The 21,644-nt window shown below is 34.4% G+C and overlaps 1 protein-coding gene across 2 annotated transcripts in view; it reads right to left on the bottom strand.

The window, feature by feature from the left end:
- LOC139137711 (anoctamin-7-like) overlaps window positions 1-21,644 on the bottom strand; it is a 74,532-nt gene that overhangs the window by 10,867 nt on the left and 42,021 nt on the right. For both annotated transcript variants that reach the window (XM_070705953.1, XM_070705954.1), the window contains exons 3-15: window positions 20,780-21,066; window positions 19,106-19,242; window positions 11,732-11,900; window positions 10,581-10,746; window positions 10,140-10,230; window positions 9,446-9,551; window positions 9,161-9,221; window positions 8,768-8,850; window positions 7,435-7,572; window positions 6,021-6,216; window positions 4,979-5,090; window positions 3,180-3,332; window positions 2,429-2,565 (exon numbers count right to left, since the gene is read on the bottom strand). In XM_070705953.1, the coding sequence (XP_070562054.1) occupies window positions 2,429-2,565; window positions 3,180-3,332; window positions 4,979-5,090; window positions 6,021-6,216; window positions 7,435-7,572; window positions 8,768-8,850; window positions 9,161-9,221; window positions 9,446-9,551; window positions 10,140-10,230; window positions 10,581-10,746; window positions 11,732-11,900; window positions 19,106-19,242; window positions 20,780-21,066 (1,836 nt within the window). The remainder of the gene's footprint in view (window positions 1-2,428; window positions 2,566-3,179; window positions 3,333-4,978; window positions 5,091-6,020; window positions 6,217-7,434; window positions 7,573-8,767; window positions 8,851-9,160; window positions 9,222-9,445; window positions 9,552-10,139; window positions 10,231-10,580; window positions 10,747-11,731; window positions 11,901-19,105; window positions 19,243-20,779; window positions 21,067-21,644) is intronic.

Raw genomic sequence — 21,644 nt, 5'->3', positions numbered from 1 at the left:
TGGACATAACCTTCCAATGCCTACAATTTTTGACCAAAATGTTGGGAGAAATATGGAAAAAATTGTCTAGATCTGAAAAAGTTGCTGGCTATGTTATTTCTAAAAATGCGACAAAAGTTGACTTCAGCACTCAAAGGGTTAATATCTTGCTTGGTACATGTGTGAATTAACTCTTCATTGACATATTCTGTAAAAAATACACAGAATAGATCACTCTAGTATGTCTTAGTTCACTTTTAGGAAACATGAACATGACAGTGTCATTACTATATGGTTAAAAAACAAAATTGTAACTGAAGTAAAAATTCCCCATTTGCTGATTTTGTACGGAATGTCCAAAACACAGATGACTATAGAATTTAAGGGAAAAAATTGACAATCATGAAAGTGCAAATATCTGCAAGTTATCAGCCAATAAAACATTATGCCTTTACATAGATTGCAAATACTATGTTACAATATTTTACTTATCTATACTTTCCTTTAGTATTTTCTCATTAATCACTCAAAAGAAAAGATCAAAACAAAGACACAAATTACTCAAGCCATATACCCACATCACAGTTCTTCACACTCATACATGTACAGACACCCAATGCTCAGCTATTTGTCAATTTTTGAAGCTCTTCAATAAATCCTAAACTATGGCCACCGTATATTATTACAACCATTCATCCAATCATACACTAAACCTTTCATGTATATCATACTTCACAATCTTGTAACCTGACACAATTCTGCATAGAGATTAGATCAAGCTCTTGATATACGTTTATTTCTATTGACTGTTCTCTTCTAGCCAAGGCTCTGGTTTTATTTCATAACCTGACATGCCAGTATATACTGGTCAAAAGTCATATCTTCTAAATTGAAAGAAGAGTTGAAGTAAAAACATAACAAACAATTTGATCAGATTTCAGACTTATGAAGATGATATTATGGATGACCTGGAATGAGATCTTTATGTGCTTTTTGAACCAATGGTGCAAATGAACACATTTTAAGTGGATCAAGTGTTCAGGCATTATCTCTGGTGTATCGTGTTCCTTGACTGGTAACTAAATACCGTGTGGATAATTGATATTCCGGTGGAAGGTGATGATATCATTCCAAGAGAATGATGAAGACACTAAAGTGATGTCTCATCAGATTGATTCGATACTTACCTGTATGCACTGTATTCACAGTAATCAAACTATTGTGGTGTTGAAGAACATGCTTAAAACTGACAAAGTGAATGTGTGAATATGTGATCTTTATTTCAAGTGCTGCCATTTTTGAATCATCCATGCATGATTAGACCATTTATACCCTTTAAGACACCCTGATCTAATTCATTACATTGATGCTACTTTACTTATGAGGTTTATTCCTACACAGGTATTTCATGGGCAAGCTGTGGCTATTCTGCCTCACAGTACTTACAGAATTCTGTAGGTTCTATATACCTACGTCTACCAATTTTGTGAAATTTGGAACAGCCGCTCAGGTATAAATGGTGGCCCGTTGCTGAAACAATTAATAAATGACCCTTAATTAAGAGAGCCACCTGCTAAAAAGCCAGTCCTGTTTTCAAATCTTACACAAAGTCAACATGAAGCAAATTTAAATTTTTGTTGGGTACACTTGTACACACTTAAATGTACATGACACAACATAAGTATGTTCTACAAATTGGCTGTCTACATGCTTTTGAAGTACTGACATGCCCTCCGTCCGATTAATAATCACTTCAAACTAAATTAAACTAAGTAATCTCTGCTGTATATCAAGAGCTTCACCTTAATAACTCTGAATATTTTAATTACCTATGATTTTATAAACTAATGACATTATACTGATAAACTTTAATACCCGGGATTTAAATACAAATGTACAAGACATTTGGGCAAATTGTTTATAATAGATACTGAAGTACATAGAATACACTTGCAGCTTCACTCAGACGAACACAACGACCTGTGCACATACCACACACCACCTTTTGCATTAATGTCCAGAATCATACCAATTTGATGAAAGAGCCAAAACTGATGAAACAAAAGAAAATATCTCAGCATTCTGCCTGTGGATTAAACCTGTTCACCTAGTGACACCCACCCCTTTTTCCCTGTAAAAATGTCCACACTCACAATTGATATCAATGGGTTTGGGTCAAAAAACCATAGCGTTGACACCTGGGTTAACCCTTCGAGTGCTGTAATTTTTCTCACCAAAGTTTCAGCGCAACATTTTACCAATTTTTATTAATTTCTGTCTAATTTTTTTAAAATTTTGGACCAAATGGACATTGCATTTCATTGGCTACAGTTTTCTATCAAAATTTTGGCAAAAATCCAAAGAAAAGTTACTGGAGTATATATATTATAAAGACGACTAAATCTGACGTTGGTGCTGAAAGGGCGAAAGATATGAGGGACGGACTTACCCATTTCAAGGTATTCATCAAATAATCCTTCAAATTCAACAAGCTGATAGTCTTCTTCCCACTGTGCTAATTCTCGTTGTGGTTTGCCCTTCACTTTGCCTTGCACCTTGTATCGTTGGATAAACTGTTTCAATTTCCTATAGCCATAGTAATAGAGAAAACAAATGTGGAAATCGACAATTTTTATTTCTTACAGTCCAAACAAAATGGACAGCAGTATATGGTCTCATATATCATGCAGAATATGGAACAAAATTGCTTCAAAAGGTGTCATAATAAAATTAAGCAAGATAAGTGCAATTTACCTGCTTTATCAAACCTACTTTAATTAAATATGACTATAGGAGATTTTGGTTTCTTGAAAGTTGCACTGTCAACAGTAACATTGTCATCCTGTCCACTTCTTGTTAACTTACACTTTTATGGTAGATGGTACATGTATCTTGACTGTTCAAAGTTCAAGGATCAGGATAAAAGGGAACATGAAATTGGTAACTCATTGACACAAAAAAATCTAGGGACATTACTTGATATTGTTCATTCTTAATCAAATTCCAGTTGAAAAAAAGAGTTAGTTTAAATTCACATGGAAGAAAATGACATCAAAAATTTCCATCAGGTAAGAGTTTCTACATCATATACTCCCTGGTTCTATCTCCCAGTTTGCATATCATTTCAATTTTCGTTTCGCTGGTTTATATATGTTCACAACATCACCTACATTTAGAAAAGGACTAGTCGCTGTACTCACGGAATTATCAATTCTTGAGCATTGTTGATGACTTGTTTACCAACCATGATAACCAATAATTGTTGTGCTAATTCTACAAGGCATCCACCTTGACCACACTCTTCATTACGAAGTCCAAATAAGGTATTGTAATGCCCTGGATAACCATTGAACCTGATAATAGTCAATATACAATATTGAGCAGTCCAAATAAGGTATTGTAATGCCCTGGATAACCATTGAACCTGATAATAGTCAATATACAATATTGAGCAGTCCAAATAAGGTATTGTAATGCCCTGGATAACCATTGAACCTGATAATAGTCAATATACAATTTTGAGCAGTCCAAAATTCAATGACAGCATAGTTTTATCAAATACTTGGAGTGTCAGTTATATGTATCTTTCATAGGACCCATATTATTCAATTGAAATGGTTGGCTTCAAAGATTGTATGTCACCTCCAGCTACCAAACAACAATGATAAGTTGCATGCCCAAATTACTTAAAGCCCCCTTAGCTGTATAATCTTTCTGCATTTTGCTCTTCAAAAAAAAATCATCCAATATGGCTGTGTTTTGAATTCCTCTCATTCAGCAAGAATAGTGCCATTGAGAATGTAACTATTTCATTCCTTGCTGATGAATGTAACAGATTAAGTTGTGCGTTAATATGAGGTTATTATGGAAATACCACAAAGGATGCAAAGGGACATCCCCCAATGCGAAGTGGAGGGCAATGTGCGACGCCAATGTCTGAGTGATAACCTTATTATTATACATCTTACATTAATGACTGGGTCATCAAATTGTCAGATTAGTGACCATTTTCATGCACAATTTTTCTTCTGATTCATAAGTGTGGAACACTATCTCGGACGTGCTCAAAGTGTGTGCACTACATATGAACGTACAAAGCGCACGCGAGACATGTTCTGGCACTCGTCCGAGGAGTCCCTTGAAACCGTTCAACATTAACAGTGAACGCGTAGATACAGCCGCAGGGGATGGGGCACCTGGAAAGCATTTGAACGGGCGTTTCGTACGGCTTTTTTAGCACACGCAAAATTCTATTGTTCTCTATGGTAGATGCATAATAATTACCAATATTTAAAAAATGTTCTGTGGTCACGCTAGGTAAGCACTTTTACATCAGATTTTTTTATCCATCTTTTTTTATTCATTTAATAAACACAAAAGCAAAACAACAATGATAAAGAGGACAAACCAAAGGAGAAAAACAAAAGGGGAACAAAAAAAAGGAAAAAAGTTTAAACCATTTTACCAGACTATATACAGTGTTTCAATTTTGACTGATGCTTTGTTAAGATACCATTCTTTAATGCAATATCTTTTCCACATCTTGTACTTCAGTAACTATATTTGCAAAGGTGGATATTGACAGTTTCACAGGATTTCATGAAGGAATTATTGACATATTTCTTTGTCAAAATAAGTGGATGCTTGAAAAGAATATCTTTGGTGTTTATATCATAAACAAAGACTTACATCAGTTGCATTTGACTTCAAACCATCTTTTAATGAAAAATGCAAAAAGATACAGCTTACGTAGCTTTAAACACAGAGAGAAGGGAGATGTGAAATAATGTATTTTTCTTTTCTGAATGCTGTGTTCTTATCCTTCACACTTGAAAACTTTTCATAAACAACACACTGTGATTATGAATATTGGGTTGCTATGGTGAATGAGGAATACCCGCTTTTCATAAACATCACATTGTGATTATGAATATTGGGTTGCTATGGTGAATGAGGAATACCCGCTTTTCAATAAGAATTATGAAATATTCTGAAATACCTTCCTTTGAAGAATGCAATATAGAAGATGGATGAGTAGAAGTTGACAAATTGAAACACAAAGACTTTGAATGTCAGTGCATCTTCATATTCAGTCTGTGTACGATGCATTTCTGCAGAAGAAAAGGCAAATCAAAAGTAAATGATAACTATTTTATGCAGGAAAAATTTTACTTTGGCTAGAATTAAAGCCATGATATGAAACATTGAAGCTGAAATTAAATTGTTCAATGCACTATATGATCACTGACTTTACAGCAACTCAGATAATTTGTTCATATTGATTCTGACATCATCTAAACTTATGTACAACAAAGCTCACACAATTTTCTTTTACAAGTATATGGACAAGTCTGCATTCAAGGAAAAATTACATGTACTTTCAGTAGAAATGCAGAAATATCAACCGCATGTAACAACTACAAAATTATAAGGATCAGGTCAATATACATAATAAAGTTAAGCATCCACTGTCTATACAATCAATAATACAAAGTGCAGGTCAGTAAATATTTTTATGGTCATAAGAACTAACAGAAGAAAAGCAATAATGAAAACTGATGTATCTGGAATACATTCTAAATTATATCATACCACTTTATTGATAGTGCAATACAGCAATCATATTGGCCAAGACATGAAAATAACTGTCCTTTATTTACAATATAGGATGGTTTAAACACAGAATTCTCAGCTGGAGAAAAATTCCTTTTTTAATGCTTCATGCCAGAATTTCAATACAGTGGTATAATAGCAATAAACCATCTCAGCAAGGAAGTACCACTTGGTTTTGCCCAGTTCACTCCATATGCACTTGCATACTGGTATGATGTGAAATGGTCATCTTGTGGTAAACCCATCGCTGAGGTGGTATATTTATTAAATATGTTCATAAACGCTGATAACGACTACAAAGACGCATAATAGCCATGGCTGTAGTTGCTCCGAACATGTGCTATACATTTACACACCTGCCCACTTGTACTTCATATTTATCATCACAAGTTTGAAATTATTTCAATTTGAGATTAGTACTGACTTACCCCAATCATTGAGTTTGACGGCAACCCTGGTGTAGACATTGCTTAAGGCCATGATGAGTATCAAGTTGACCACAGCTCCGGACATGCTGGCAATACTCTGTGCTTGACCACGCAAGACAGCATTCTTGAAGAGAGGTATACTGACCAGGACACGGTACAGAATGACACCGACCAGGAAAATGATGACTAATGATGCCTAGTGAGATGAAATACATCATAGGTAATAGATTAATAACAAACGCAAAATGCTTTTTTCGTTTTTAACATATTGTAGGGTATGGAGGGAGGACAGCCCAATAAGTTCAGTCCATTAATTTAGGTTTCTGTGTCTGCATGTGTTGAGAAAAGCTGTGGTGGAGCTTTTATTTAAAGCCCCAATAGCTGCGAATGTGTAATAAACTGATCTCAAAATATCCTCACTTTTCCAAGAGTTTTCATCAGATAAGACCCATTAAAGACTGAATAAATGCATAGCACTTCATAAGTATCAAAAGTCATGTAAATCTAAATGTTTTAACATCATTTTAGATTTCCCGCCATTTTCAAAAACGAGTAATGTGACAGCGAAAATAAAGATTACAACAACAAAATGTTGGCCATCATGTGTTGTGCATTTAAGTAAATGGTATCATGCTTGGTTCCTTTATGATCAGGGTGTGTATATGCTGGAAATACTGCATTTTTGTACTTTTCCATGGCGGCGCCATTTGATGAGTGTGGCACCCATTTGTTATTTAAGCTGTTGAAACGTATAGGCATGGTCCAAAAATCTGCAAGCAGTGATACTTCTATACATGTCCTTCAGTTAGCACATTTACATGAACCAACTTTGGTTTGAAAATAAAAATCATGAAAATAATGCATGAAATTTGCAGCTTTAAGGTAGAGTGCACCTCAGGGACCGATATAAGACTCTAAAATCTTTTTCTATATTTTTCTGGTGTACGATTTGTTAGGGTTCACTTTGAAGGTCATGGAGTAAAGGAAATTTTTGCCGTTTTTAAGTTTTTTCAAAACATAAAAGAATTCATTTTTCCTCATAGAATTAACTCAGTGATGGCAGTCATTCTGAAATTCAAATATTAGTAATTACAAGATAATTTGTTTATCTAGTTCAAAACTTTACATGGTGACCCCGGATTTGTTCTTGATTTTGAAAGTGAATGGTTGAAAGTTTGTTTGAGGAAAGTTTAAGCCATAAGTCCTTCATTTTCATGGTGCTAACTACCTTAACACACAGAAGAGGAAAAACTGGACACGATCTTCAGGTCTCAAAATGATATAGACAATTACTAAAAATCAAACTTAATAGTTTTGCTTAAACTAATTAAGCTATGAACTCTAGTGAAATACATGGGCAATGAACTGACACGACAACATAGTGAAATAACTCCTAACATTGATATGATATTACCATTCCAAAGAGTACAGCCAATCCGGACGCCACTCTTTTAAGTCTCTGGTCGTCCGGGAAGTATGGTTCTTTAATCCCTGTAATCGGATTCTTTTCCATCAGTGGTGCTGACGCTGCAAATTGAGGACGTGGCCTTTGCTGTCAATTTGAAAATAATAAAATCTTTAAATATGCATAGTATTTAATTATTGAATATATTTAGGTAAGTGTAAAACAATTTATTATACACCTACTGCCGTAACCTATGGGAGTTTGACCGTCCAATAACTTTCCGTATTTTGTATAGTACGCGGAGTCCCAAATACGGGAGACGCGCGACGCGCCTGTTTGACCTTTGACCTATCGATTATCGGATGTAAACAAACTATTTTACGGTGAGTTATAGACATAATAACAACTTCAACCAAAATGCATTCGTAGTATAAGGTTTGAAACACGCTAAACACAAAACTGAGTCTAAATGCAATTGATTTTTATTTTAAAAAACTAATAAAATTGAAAACATTCAGCGAAGTTTGCTTGTATTGCACTGAAAATTAATTGGCTTCGTGCCAATGCAAAGGACTTGTACGGCGCGGAGCAGTAATCGCGCGCGTTCCACTCATATCGCGCGTGCCGCATCCCTCAATTTACCATAGAATTAGTTTATACGGACGATTAATGAAGGGAGGTGTATAATAATAAGGTTATACACAAAATACGGCCCTGTATGGACTCGGGCTCAATGAGTGACGTATTGGACTCGCCTTCGGCTCGTCCAATACGTCACTCACTGAGCCCTCGTCCATACAGGGCCGTATTTTGTGAATAACCCTATAATATTTTATCATTAAATTTTATAGTACTCACTTTGTTGCAGTGAATAAAAATGTTACAGTGGGGAAATGCTATTGAAAATATCGCTATATTGGATTACAATCTTGCAAAATGGAAGACCTTTTACAGTAAATAAAATGTTATGTTACCGTGTATATAGAATCTCTATCACTAACATACGGTTAAAAATATCTTCTTATCAAAGTGTGAAATTTTCAAGATATCCATACAAATATCAGAACCAACTCTTGACGTTGAAGAATATTGTAAACTTTAACCAACATAATAAAAAATGAATATAATAATTAAATACTGTCACAAACAAAGAATGTAGACATCTTATCAATATTGCATGAATTTATACTGTACAATACTACTGATGTTTGATTGTTTTCAATTTCTTGTATATGGCATATTCTTCATCAAACTGCTTTGAAAACACTCATACAACATTAACCATAAATCAACATTAACCATAAATCAACATTAACCATAAATCAACTACAAAGTTAGTTACCTCTTCTTCTTCAAAATCCATACAATCCCAGTGATGTGACAGACTGGCCTCTTTCCTTTTCCAGTATTCTAAAAATGTTACAGCTGTCAACAGAAATGGAAAATTTTAAATCAAAAAAATGACTGCAAGTACTTTGCCCTATTCATTTTGTATTTCTTGCACTCTTCATGTTTATCTTGTGGTCTAAATTCATGGTCACTTGTATATTCATTCTCACCTCTAATTTTCACCTCAAAAATCTCAAATTTGTCAAATACTGTCCTATTTTGGTTTTACTAATTGTACAGTGTACATTATTCATGTGAAATATGTCCCAGTATTATTGTCTTTCAAAATTATCTTTGTGTGGAATTATATGTAATTCCTTAAAAGAATTTTTTTCCCAAAACTCACCCCAGAAGGACATGAACACAGCATAGAACACAGTACCAGGATGATCAAATAGGTATGCCACCTGTTTAAGAACAAAACAAATAAAATACTTAGAAGATAAAGCAGATTGCAAGCATAGTGATCATATTAATATGGAAGTGCAATGACATTGATTAAGATCATTGTTGCAATCACAACTATATAAAAAGTATTTACAAATAAATATAAGAAACATGGAAAATGAGGACAGCAAATATACTGTCAATGGTTACAGTTATGATTTTCAAAACTGATGGAACTACACACCGATGCCTGCAGACATGTATCTGAAAGATTCCAATACGCACATCCAATCTTCTCATCACACAGGGGACACATCAAGAATTTGTCTCCATCTTCACAAATCTCTTTGCTGAATGTCCAAGATTAAGAAAACATGTATGTCACAGGAATGTTAAAACATACATACATACAGATGACGGACATGATTTAGCTTAAATTTGGATACCAAAACCTCCCATTACTATGTATTTTTAAAACAAAATGGCAGCTAAAATTATTTCATAACCCCAAATCATTTTTCAAACACGATGACTTTGAAAAGAACACCATGTTACCTCTGGTTTAATAGAAGTGAATATACAAAAAGACAGTTGATTCTTTAACTTTTAGACAATTTTGAAAAGCAGACAAGACACAATGCAGAACAGATGCTGGCAAAGTACATGGTATATTAGAGAGATATTGAGTGTAACAGTTCTTCTAGCATTGTATTGTCTTGCAACCACATAAAATTTTGAGTTGCGGAATTTATTGATCATACCTCTGGTGTATCACTTGTTATGGACAGACTATAGCATGCAGTTTCTTTGATGGCTGTTGAATATTGTCTGTGGTTCAGAAATATTCCAATGCCAAGTATAATATTTCCAAAGGCTAGACCCTGGCAACTAATAATTTACTGAACTATGAGTAACATTTTCATAGACTGATAACTTACGCTGGTACATTTTGATCAATAGTGACAATACCAAATATGAATACAATCAGTCCAATGATGGAGGCTGGGAGAAGCCATGCAGTGTAAAATCCTGGGAAAAAAGAAAATTAAACTCTGAACATTATTATATAAAAACTGTATAAGCACCAGTTTTCAAATTACCATACTCAACTTCAATTTCACAATTGATCATAAAACACTGCAATGGCTTACTTTTCACAAAGCTGTCACCAGAAAGTTATGGCGCCCTCACACTACAAAACTATCAGTAACTATGCCATGGAGCACTGACATAGTTACAGTATATCTGTATGAGGGCGCTATACACCTCCTGATCATCATCAAAAAACGCTGATAAAGCTTGAGGAATTTGCAGTACAACAAACAGTTGCATATTATATGTACATTAAGTAGAAACAGTCTGTACCACCAGACACTTACCAAGCCATGCAAAGTAGATGCCAATCTTTTCACCAAAATATTCCCGTATGTGATCTAGCGGCTGATACTTGTACCATCTTCCCCAGCGAGCCCAGTACTCATATAATACTTGACGTTTGTTGAGATCTTCAGGACATAGAAGCTCTGGAGGTTTTTCATAGGGACCCTAATAAATAAATAAATAAATGAATAAATAAATAAATAAATAAGAAAAGGCTGAAATTCACATTTTAAAGAAACAGTCATTATAGTAAAAATTTATATTGAACATCTTAAGATCCATGGGAAAGGTAGACATAACTGATGCTAAAGAGATCTAAAGAAACAGGTTCCAGAAGAGAGTGAAAGCAAGACATGTTACTCAACTTTACAAAGGGTAATATTACGGTAGTATGTGGCTCAATACTGAAATACTTCTTCCTTTAAACCCTTCTCTTTCAAAATCAAGAATTAAAATCAGGGATCACATAAATAGATTACCTGAAATTTACTAACATTTGAAATTCAAAATTGTATGGCTCTTCTTTCTATGTTAATTATACTATGAAAACTAACTTTTTTGAATTTCACAAAAACAAGGTGTACAAAGTACAAAGGTTGTTTTTTTCGTTGTTATAAGACCTAGCATTGATGATATACGTTTTGGAGACGCAAGTGCTTCAGTTATTTACAATCATTTCATACTTATGGCAAAACAGTTTATTTATGCAATGAAAATGAATAATAAGAAACCCTCATTTGCTCTGTATTTGCTACGAGTTATACAATTACAATCTAGAGGACATAGGAAATTACTCTGGAACAACATATGTTAGAGACACACTGCTGTAAATGGATAAAAATACTCCAAAATATAAATAATAATTCAGAAGTGTTACTGTTACACCTTTGTGACAAGCACTGTGATCCCTCTTCACTGTTATTAATAATAATAAAATGTATTCAAATATAAAAATCTAAGCTCCAGGTGTGCCCCTGACAATTTACCTATTTTTCAATAAACGCCCTCGGCCAATTATCAGAAAACTCCAGTATCATCAAAATTTTAGAATAAATGCATCTTTGTTCCTGAGGCACTGTCTACCTTAATTTTGACCTGTCTATGCTGGTTAATTATAAAAGTTCCAAAGTAACAAATAATTGAAACTTACATCATGCAATGGAAATGCAGCTGTAAAAACATCTTCATCAACCAATCTATCAATACCAATCTCTGCTCTCTTTCTTTTACCATAGGTTGTACTCTGTAGCAGTTCACCCAATATACGCCCTCTATCGGCCATTGTGAAATAATCAATTTTATTTTCACTTCCAAGAAATCTGAAAGTCAAAGCGAAGTTTGATGTTATTCAGAATTTCACACCAGAAATGCCTAAAAGGATAAAAAGATGTACGAGTTTAGCTAGTTTCACAAAACAGAATTTTTTGCCATTAAAGTGATTACATTTGAGCTAAAAGAATTCATCAAGTCTCTCTCAGAAGTCAACTTTTTACCCACAATGCATCTCAGTATCATGTAGTTTCTCCCCTTTGTACGAGAAACAAGCTATTTAAGGTAGCGAGAATTGCTTTTTAAGTTCAGATGCAAAAGTGAGGGAAAAGCTAGTCTATGATTTTTCAGAGCTGTAATGTCAATATAATATGACAGTTATTTTCACCTTGCAAGAAAGACAGAATAGTGAAAACCCTTAATCTACATATCAATTTAACTAAAGTAATTATATGAGATATAAGAACAACCATTGGTAATGGCAAGCCTGACTTGTACTTTCATTGCAGGCATTAATTACCATTGATGAAAACTAGATTTTTGACTGATGTCATTTAGCCTTTTTGGGCCACAATCAGATTATCGATCAGTAAGTTACAATTTCATACAAAAATAAAAACCTAAGCTGTATTTAAAGCAAAAGTAATGACACATGACATTACTTTTACTTTGCCAGAAAGTTCAATGCTAAATAAATTTGTCTCCGATTTCAAGTGTTAAAACAGTTTGTTATGACTTCCAAAATATTCATAGATGATTGTCACTTGAGGAATATTTACATGCTCAAGAAATGACAGAGATGTTGCCATCTCAATCAGCTTAAAGGTTATATACAGTTTTCTCTCATTTGTACCAATCTTTACTTGATTTTTCGACTTGATAGCAAAGAGCTGAATAATTTCTTAATATTTTCATCACCTGCAGGCATAAAATTTACCCTTATACCATGCCCAGCCATCTATGAATTATAGATAAAGAACTGATGATTGGAGTGAACCTTGTGGGCAAATTCTGTCACGATATAACTCATAAGATTATAAATTAACTATATATATCCAAAATGAATTCCTCCAGTATTATGATAATCTGAACAATTATGAAATTCCTCCTTCACCGAGTATAGAATAAGGTTTACATAGTCATCAGGGTCATTTCAAATTCAAGGACTTTGAGGTCCAAAAATACCATTTTCTAGATATCACTTTTACAGTGTAATATTATATAGGGCTCAGCCCTTGGTGTCGCGCCAAGGGTTATTAAAGATTGGCAATGTTATTTGTATTGATTCGTGATAAACTGTAATTGTTATTTCATAAACGTTTATATGACAACTATGCCCAGTTTCCCTCTGATGAAAGCAGTTCACGTACGTACACGACGTCAAACCCTGCAGCAGGGCAGGTATAGATTTTCTGTAGCGTGTAAAAATTTTGGACAAAAATTGGCAATTTTTACAATGATAACAGCCTATTGCGACTAGCAAGGGACGTATTATGCAATCGTTATCATTGCAATGGTAACCGCACTGCCCACCTTCCACTTGCAAGCTGAAAAGTATAGCGTTCCGTCTAAAAACTGGCAATTTTTGAATCTAATTATTGACACAGGGGGCGCTCTTCTATAATTCAATCCCAGCATTCTTTGCGTATGCTCCCGTTCATATGCACGACAGTTTTCTCCCTTTATCTATATTAACGATATTTTGTATCAGCGACAAGGTGCATAATAACATTTACTGGCTAATAAAAGAGGTATATTTTATAAAAGGCATGTTATATAATAGTAATTTGTTTCGTTTTTGTTTATTTACGAGTACTCAAAAAAAAAACCATGGCGGCGCCCATGAAAGAAGGGTACACTTCCGGTTACTCGCATAGTATATTATGAATAAGCGCATGCGTAGTCAGTAAGCCGCTGGCGCGACTATTATTTTTATATATCAGATTACAAATCATTATGGTAGAACAACTGATCATCTCAACATTTTGGAAAGTTGAGGGCAGTGTATTATAAATTTCTCAGCACTTTCCAGGACTCAATTTTCATTTCCAAGACTTTCTATTAGGCTTTAATATTCACAGAATTTCAAGGCCTTCCAGGACCATATGGACGCTGATAGTTAGTGTAGCTACTGAAAAAGACTGAGTTCTACAAAATCCTGGTGTCAAAAGTGGTACTTATGTGTTACTTTTAACTGTCAACAATGAAAAACAAAATGTCTGAATCTTATGCAATACATGTTTTTTAATATACCACAACATTGTCCTCATATGATATGCAAACCATTTATTTTCTAAAATGACAAGTGACTGTTAAAATTTGGATGTTGAATGTGTTTAATAATATTTGATATTCAGTGCCAGTATTACACAACAATGCCGACCAAAGCTATTTGTTGTACTGAGAGATCATTCTGTGAACTGAAGATTTCTTTGAGATATTTTGCTTTATTGAGATTGTAACTATAACTTGCACGCTGGTATTTCACTGACAAAACCCATTTCTAAATATGATTCTAAATCATTTTACTGAAAGATCAGAAACATCATGAAATGTCTTTATTATCACGGACTTTGCTATCATTTTTTTTCCCATGAGCATGTTTTCCAATAATGGCTGAAGTCACAAATTCCAATCATAATATCATGAATCTAATAGAAATTAATCAGCTTGTGAACATCAGAATTAAATATGAAATGAGCAAACATTCCTATGGAGATTAAATTTGTGCAAATATGTCCTATGTCTGAATTCACTGCATTACTGAACTGTCCAATTTATTCTTTGCATTTTTTGATGATTATATTGATCGATGACACTGGATATTTTGTTCATTGAGTAAATATTTCTCAGAGGACAATGAACTAAGTCAACTTAAGTAATGTCTGCAGTCTTCATGCAGGCAGGAAAATGACTTGTTTCAAAACAGCTGCTTTTCACCTTCATTCAAAGAACAAACTGGTGTTGAAGGGCGCCCTCTATAGACTGAACATCTTTTTTAAAGCTGCATTGACATTCACAGTACAATAAATTACCCACAATACTCTTTGATTTGTATCCTTGAAGGTTACTTTTCTAAAAACTTTTTCAGTTCTGCATGTAAGCACTAGTATGCAGCATCAGAATAATTTTTAAATAATATCTAGTAAAAGTACGTTTAGATATTTCAGTGAAAGTTTGAAAATAACCACTAAACAACCATAAAAGTCACATTCTGCAGGTACTACAAATGCCATCCTTTTTAGGCAGCAAGTTATGACGAACTGAAGGGGGTCATTCTCTGAGAAAACTTACCATGCAAATTTCTTTTGTCACTTCCATTGCAAAAAATCAATATCCTTTTGTTTCATAAAACAGGTGCAACTAGTCTCCCTACTTTCCATCACATTATTCTGTATGGCTGAGGGACACAATCTCTGGCAAATTTCACAAAAATGCTATCTCCTCTCTCAATTATGCATAATTTTCCAAATTATTTAAAATGAGAATTGAGAAGAATGGTGTGCAAAAAAGTACGTTTTCAAAATTTTGATAAATAGTCTGTGAATTTGTCTACACATGGGAGACATAGTAGACTTCACTCAGGTATCTCCGAGGATACAAATTTCAATGAATTATGGGAAATCTACTGTACTGTGTGACAGTGGTTACTGGTATCAACTCTTGCTTCCATTGCATTTGACTTATGAGAAAAATATTACAGCTTAATATCTCTATGAAATGTCTTTCCTGTGTTTTTCTAAAGCTTATGAAAAAGACCCACAAATTCAACAGATGTGCTATGCAAAGTCTTACATGAGAGCCCGAGTATTCTATTGTGGAAAGCTTTCAAGTTGTATGGTGTTGACTAAATACAGCTCACTGACAACTGTTATACTCCTTCTAAGATTACACAGATGTCAGACAGCCTGTGGCAATTTTTCATGAAATGAAAACCAACCATAAGAATTCCCAATGCACCATATGTTACTTTAGAATTCAACTGGTACAGACCTTTGGCATTGAGAAATGAAATTTCTTTTAGGAAAAGTTACCATTTAGAAAGAAGAAGATGAGATGTTGAGGTATGCACACCATAGGGCAATTAAGGTGTCTTGTTATAGAAAATACTACATGTGCAGTGAGCTGAACAAACTTTAACCACAGTGTTTTCCGATGTGATTTACCACAAGGAGTAATGCTTCCCAAAAGCTGGGTCTTGATTTTTTCCATTGTGACCAAAGGCTGGAATGTTGGAGCATTAATCCCAAGACAATCATCAGGGTTTTTCCTTCTTTTCACATGTTAAACTCCTTGTGGCTGTTTCCAGACGTTACATCTCTTGCAAATTCCAACAAAATTCAAAGACAGGCTTCAACAAAGACATTACATCTCTTGCAAATTCCAACAGACAGGCTTCAAGAAAGACAAAGTTTAGCAGCCCTGGAGGCAAACTGACACTAACACAAGAAACTGTGCATGCCTCTTAGAACAGTATTGCTGGGTAAAATGCAACTGAAAGTCATTAATTAACTTCTACAATACCTCTATATATACTTTTGAAATTTCATCATTTATGGATTGGAAAACTAAACAGTACATTTACAATCAACTGTTATTACAAAACAGATCTCATTCCATCTGTTTTCAAACAGTTTGTTGCAACAATACAAAATTTCATAGCAAAATTTGCCTAATGGATGAAATGTTATCGCCGATACACTCAGTAAAGATACACTGAAGTTGTCTCCATTGGTTAAAATAGTCAGTGGCAGTCATATCAGCCCCTCTTGTGCATAAAATGCACACAAAAAATCATGTACAGTACAAACTTCATAATGTTAGCCAAGCCCGCCATTTTGAACTTTGCAAAGTCAGAGGTCACACAGAACTAAAGTTACATACAATGGCATATATTTTCATTCAATTTGCTATTAAGTGAAAGTCTGAACTATATCTTATATAATCCTTTGTCTGGTTCTATGTCAGGTCTATTTTGCCCTTGCCAAATTTGCCTGTATGAACAAGTGCAAGTTAGTTTTGACAAATTTCGGTAACAGAAATGTTTTGCATGAGTACCAGGTACTACTGACAACTTAACATGCACCTAAGATGTGCATACACTCTGGGTACATAGGAGTGTCTGCATGTCTATAGTACATGTTAGTGTTGCGTGGATACACTATCTGCAAAGTGTGCACAAAAGAAATAGATTTTGAATGTGACATCTAGCCTTTCATGTGTCTGACAAAAAGGTCACCGTTGGTCAAAGGTCAAAGATCAATCAACCGAGCAAAAAAGATTTATGGTTTGTGTAATAAACAGAGGTGAAAGGGATACTGGAATATCACACTACACTGTTATCAACAAAATTCTGCTTCATTTTTTTCTGTCACGGCTCATATTCTGAAATGTTTATCATGATCACTCTGATATGCCAGTCTGTAAGCAATTACATCATATTCGTGAAGAATAAGTTCATTAATCTGAAAATATTCTATGTATATCATTGTACATGTTGAATATTACATGCTACATACCACATATTAATCTCAATGTCACTGATCAACAAGGAAAAGGAGACAAGTTTTTTTATTGTGAAAAATTTCCCCATTATTAAATAGGAAAAGATGTGGCTAACTTCTTGTATGAAAATAAACAAATCATGATAATTCAGGCATTGGGTTGATTTGTCCAGACAGATCAAAAGCTATTACAGCTCGGGGAATGAATTACTCTACGGTTTAAATTCCACGTCAAGTTGATCAGAAAATACACAGCACAGCCATATCCTTGTCATAAATTTAAATTTAGAATTACCCAGAATTCTTGGCAAGAGAGAGAGATACACGCAGACATATACTTTGTGAGGTAGATCAGGTGCATTGATGCAGTGACATTTTGAACTCACAGTGCCCTGGTGGGATTTGTCTGTATTAAGGCTGGCATGGAACTAATTACTGTATTCCTTGGGTAATTACCCAATGTGTATTCAACACTGACAGGATATCCACAACTACATGCACACATTTGCATTCTCAGGCGAGACGAATCGAATAAATTTTCTGGTTGTTCACCCTTCTGTGTCAGGATACACCAAGTGATAATTCCTAGATTTCCTATTTTTATCTAGTTTTATTCGTAATATCAGAATCTTATTTGTTTGGACAGCTGTGTACAGGGTAATATGATTCAATTTAGCTGTCTTTTAATTGATACAAGTCGTCACCAAAACCACTGAGAATATCAAAGCTAGAAGAGGTCGTGTCCTGCAAAATGGTATTCATACAAAAGGTTCTTAAAATGTCAAGTGACGTCTGAACCTTCACTGAGATGATTTTTTTTCTTTTTTATTCATGATACAATGAATGTGCAGCTGTACGGTCCAATGGGTTATCCAATACTGTTCAAGTGGTCCTGTGACATCAAAATTTGTATGGCTTACATCGTATCACCTTATCATTTTTTAGAGCGGTAAAAGTCAAAATATTGCATGTCAATGGTATAGTTTTTAGAACAAGCTAGGGAGTGCATCATACACCGGTGATATGCAACACTAAGCCTGGGTCATGTTGATGTATAGATGTAAATTATTTATAGCAACAAAACTGAAATATGTTTCATTACTCCAACTTTCAAAAACCTGTCACAAAAATTTATGACTTAAAAGACAAACATTATTTAAATGTTTTTTTTCCTCCCAGATAAAAAAAAACACACCAAACATTATGCAGCTTGTCTTGGGGTAGATGTGAGGCAAACATATGAGAATATTTGGACAACATATGCTAATTATTTGAATATCTGCCATTTGTAAACATGAACTCATTTAGTATGGCAATCATGCATTAATTTTCCTAACCTGATATCATAGAAACAATGGTCTGCCCTGTGTAAGCTTGGCAAAAACTTTTTTGAATATTTATAAATGAACATGTCCATATATTCATATACAGCTGTATAAAGAGACCATTATTCACTAATTTTTAGAGTTTTTTTATTTTGCAAATTGAAGAGCATGGTATTTCAAAAATCTATGAACAGAAATTTTAGTCCTATTCTTGGACTTTAAGAGCATTTTTACTATGCCAAGAATTTGCAACATTTTGTCTGATTAATTGATTAACTCATGACATCAGACCTTCACACTCAAACATATGGAATAGAAATCTTTTTTTAACCTGTTCACCCCTGTCTCCCTTTCTAGAGGTCCATTTTTACCACAGAAAACAATGAAATTGGTTCAAACCACAGAGGAGAAAGGGTTAACACTCACCTGTCCATTTTGTTCTTCTTAAATGTACATGTGAAGTAGTCATAGGGAACATTGGGTACATCAATTGCCATGATATTTGGGATATGTATTTTACTCAATGCCTTCTCTGACCAGTTACTGCTGGGATTCGAGTGTGCCTGTGTGTCAAAAAAACCCAACCAAACTGTTACAATGTTTGGCCGATGGGACCGTGTTTTGGCCAAACTTCACAAAATATAGCAGGTAAAACCTTTTAAATTTATATCTAAACTCACTTAAAAATGGCTTGACAACATATGCTTATTTTTGACATTTTGTTTATCCACGCCATTTTATTACTCAGTTGAACAGAACAATTCATGCTCCATAAAAATAACTCCAGTGTTCTATGTTGATAGCCCAATACACCATCCTCTGCTGTTTTTTAATAGCATACAGTATACAATGCAGTACTACCAGCAACTAAACTGATATAGGCATTGCCATCAGAATGAATAGGATATATCCTGTATTGCAGTGAGATTGCCTGGCCCCTGCATGCATTTGTAATACCGGATATTTCATCAATACCATCAACTATGATCTCTCTCAGGCCACAAAACATAAGTCAGTCTTTCACAGAAAACAGGGTTAAAAGCTGCACTGTCAGATAATCACAAAACAACTTAAATGAGAGAATAACTATGATGACCAAGAATACTTTTATCAGAATTTTATATTTACAGGTTGTGAAAAAGCTGATCTCAATAAAATCCTTACTTCTTTGAAATACATAGAAACTAAAGCATAAAATATTCATAAAGAAAGTATTGATTAACATTCTATTGATAACACTGAGCACAATTATTATCACACTTTCTATAACATTTAGACCAGACTAAAATTTTAAAACCAATTAAAAAAATTAGGAAGCACTTAAGATCCTTATGAAATCTTTGAATTCAATTGTTCAGAATGGGAATTACAAAGCACAGTAGTTTAGCTGAACTACACTTTTAGAAGGACACTAAACAAATTAACCAGTTCTTCACAAAGTGTGTCTGGCAATGTCCCAGTATAAAATTTTCTCATCTATGAAAGCAAAGAGTACACCCATGACCTGCCAACTCGCCATGACCTCTCTAAGTAGTTTGTCTAAACCATCCGTTTGAAAAAATATTGGATGCCCTGGGTAGACTGTCTCAAGAAGTTTCCATTATATTTATGGTCACTGAATTTTCAATTCATGGTCATCAAACTTTCAATTCATGGTCATTGAACTTTCAATTCATGGTCATTGTTCTTTCAGTTTTGAATTCCTCAAGTCATCTCATTTGGTTGATAAATACTGTCTAACCAAGGAATTGGTGATGAATGTCAAGCAAATAAGAAGTAAATTTAGCATTTGATGCACGTTCATAGTTCACCAGTTTTGTAGCTTTCTGATCACAGCAAGACTTTTCTAAATCAACTTTAGTTGCTTCCCTTTCTTTATATGAAGCTGTTTCAGCCACAGTCACTGATTTCAGTCTAAGCCACCACTGTAAATTTTGGATCTGGGCAATGGATGTTGGAATATGTTGTGCATATTAACAGACCTGCTGTATGAGTCCCATATGCACAACCATAGATGGGATGACCCCTCCCTTGAAATTAAATCCTTGTACATAACAGTATAATTTATGTATAAAATCAAAAGTTGACACATCTATATACCTGTAATGGTGCTCTAAAGTTGAGTTCTTCTGCATAAAAGCAGCATAAATCCCATGGAGCATGTAGTTTGACGTAAAATATTGTCTTTTTCTCTCCTTCTATGATATCTTCTTCCACCTGCACTCCTATTTTCTTCAGATTGTCAAGAAATTTGCGCCTCCACGCTTCCTTTTGTTCATCAGAATCTCCTGTTTTCTTGCCCTTTTCTTGTTGTTCCCGCTCTTTTTCTTCTTTCTTCCTCCGTTGCTTTTCCGTAAGATGTTCTTCCTCATACACAAGGATGTAATCTAGTGTATATGGATCAATTGTGACACAATGTCAGAAGTGTACTCGGTGTTCAAAGAGTTCAAGGTATACAGTTACCTGTAATCTAAATATGCTCATATATAGTCAAATAGGGTGTTCCTTGGTATTCAAAATGCCCATGTGAGGGCGCTGTTTTTAAAAAGCAGCCACCCACTTAAAATTTGTTATTGGTTAGATTTTCTCTTTCCATGGTAACTGTGGCAAAATTTGAACAGGTGACAGTATACCTTTAACTGCTGCTAATCCAAATACGATGTGAACAGGTAATACTCATCATTGATAACAATGGATTTGTATTAAGGTAGTATGCGCCTTGAAAGTGAAACACTTAAACCTTTGCTCAAACTTTTAAACATTTGCATGGTGACCCTCAATTTTTATTCTTGATTTTGAAAGAGAGAGATTGAAATACCAGTATTCCTTGAGGAAAGTTTGAGCAAAAGTTTGTAAGTCTTTCACTTTCCAGGTGTACACTAATTTTAAATAGCAGGGACTAGCATGTAATTGTTTTCAGACAAATATGACAAAACATGCACTCATGGGATACGTTAGGCTGCTA

This window comes from Ptychodera flava, chromosome 7, assembly GCF_041260155.1.
Source record: "Ptychodera flava strain L36383 chromosome 7, AS_Pfla_20210202, whole genome shotgun sequence".
In the NCBI taxonomy this organism is placed as follows: domain Eukaryota; kingdom Metazoa; phylum Hemichordata; class Enteropneusta; family Ptychoderidae; genus Ptychodera; species Ptychodera flava.
Note: the sequence above shows the minus strand (reverse complement) of the source record. Positions and strands in the feature narration are given on the sequence as shown.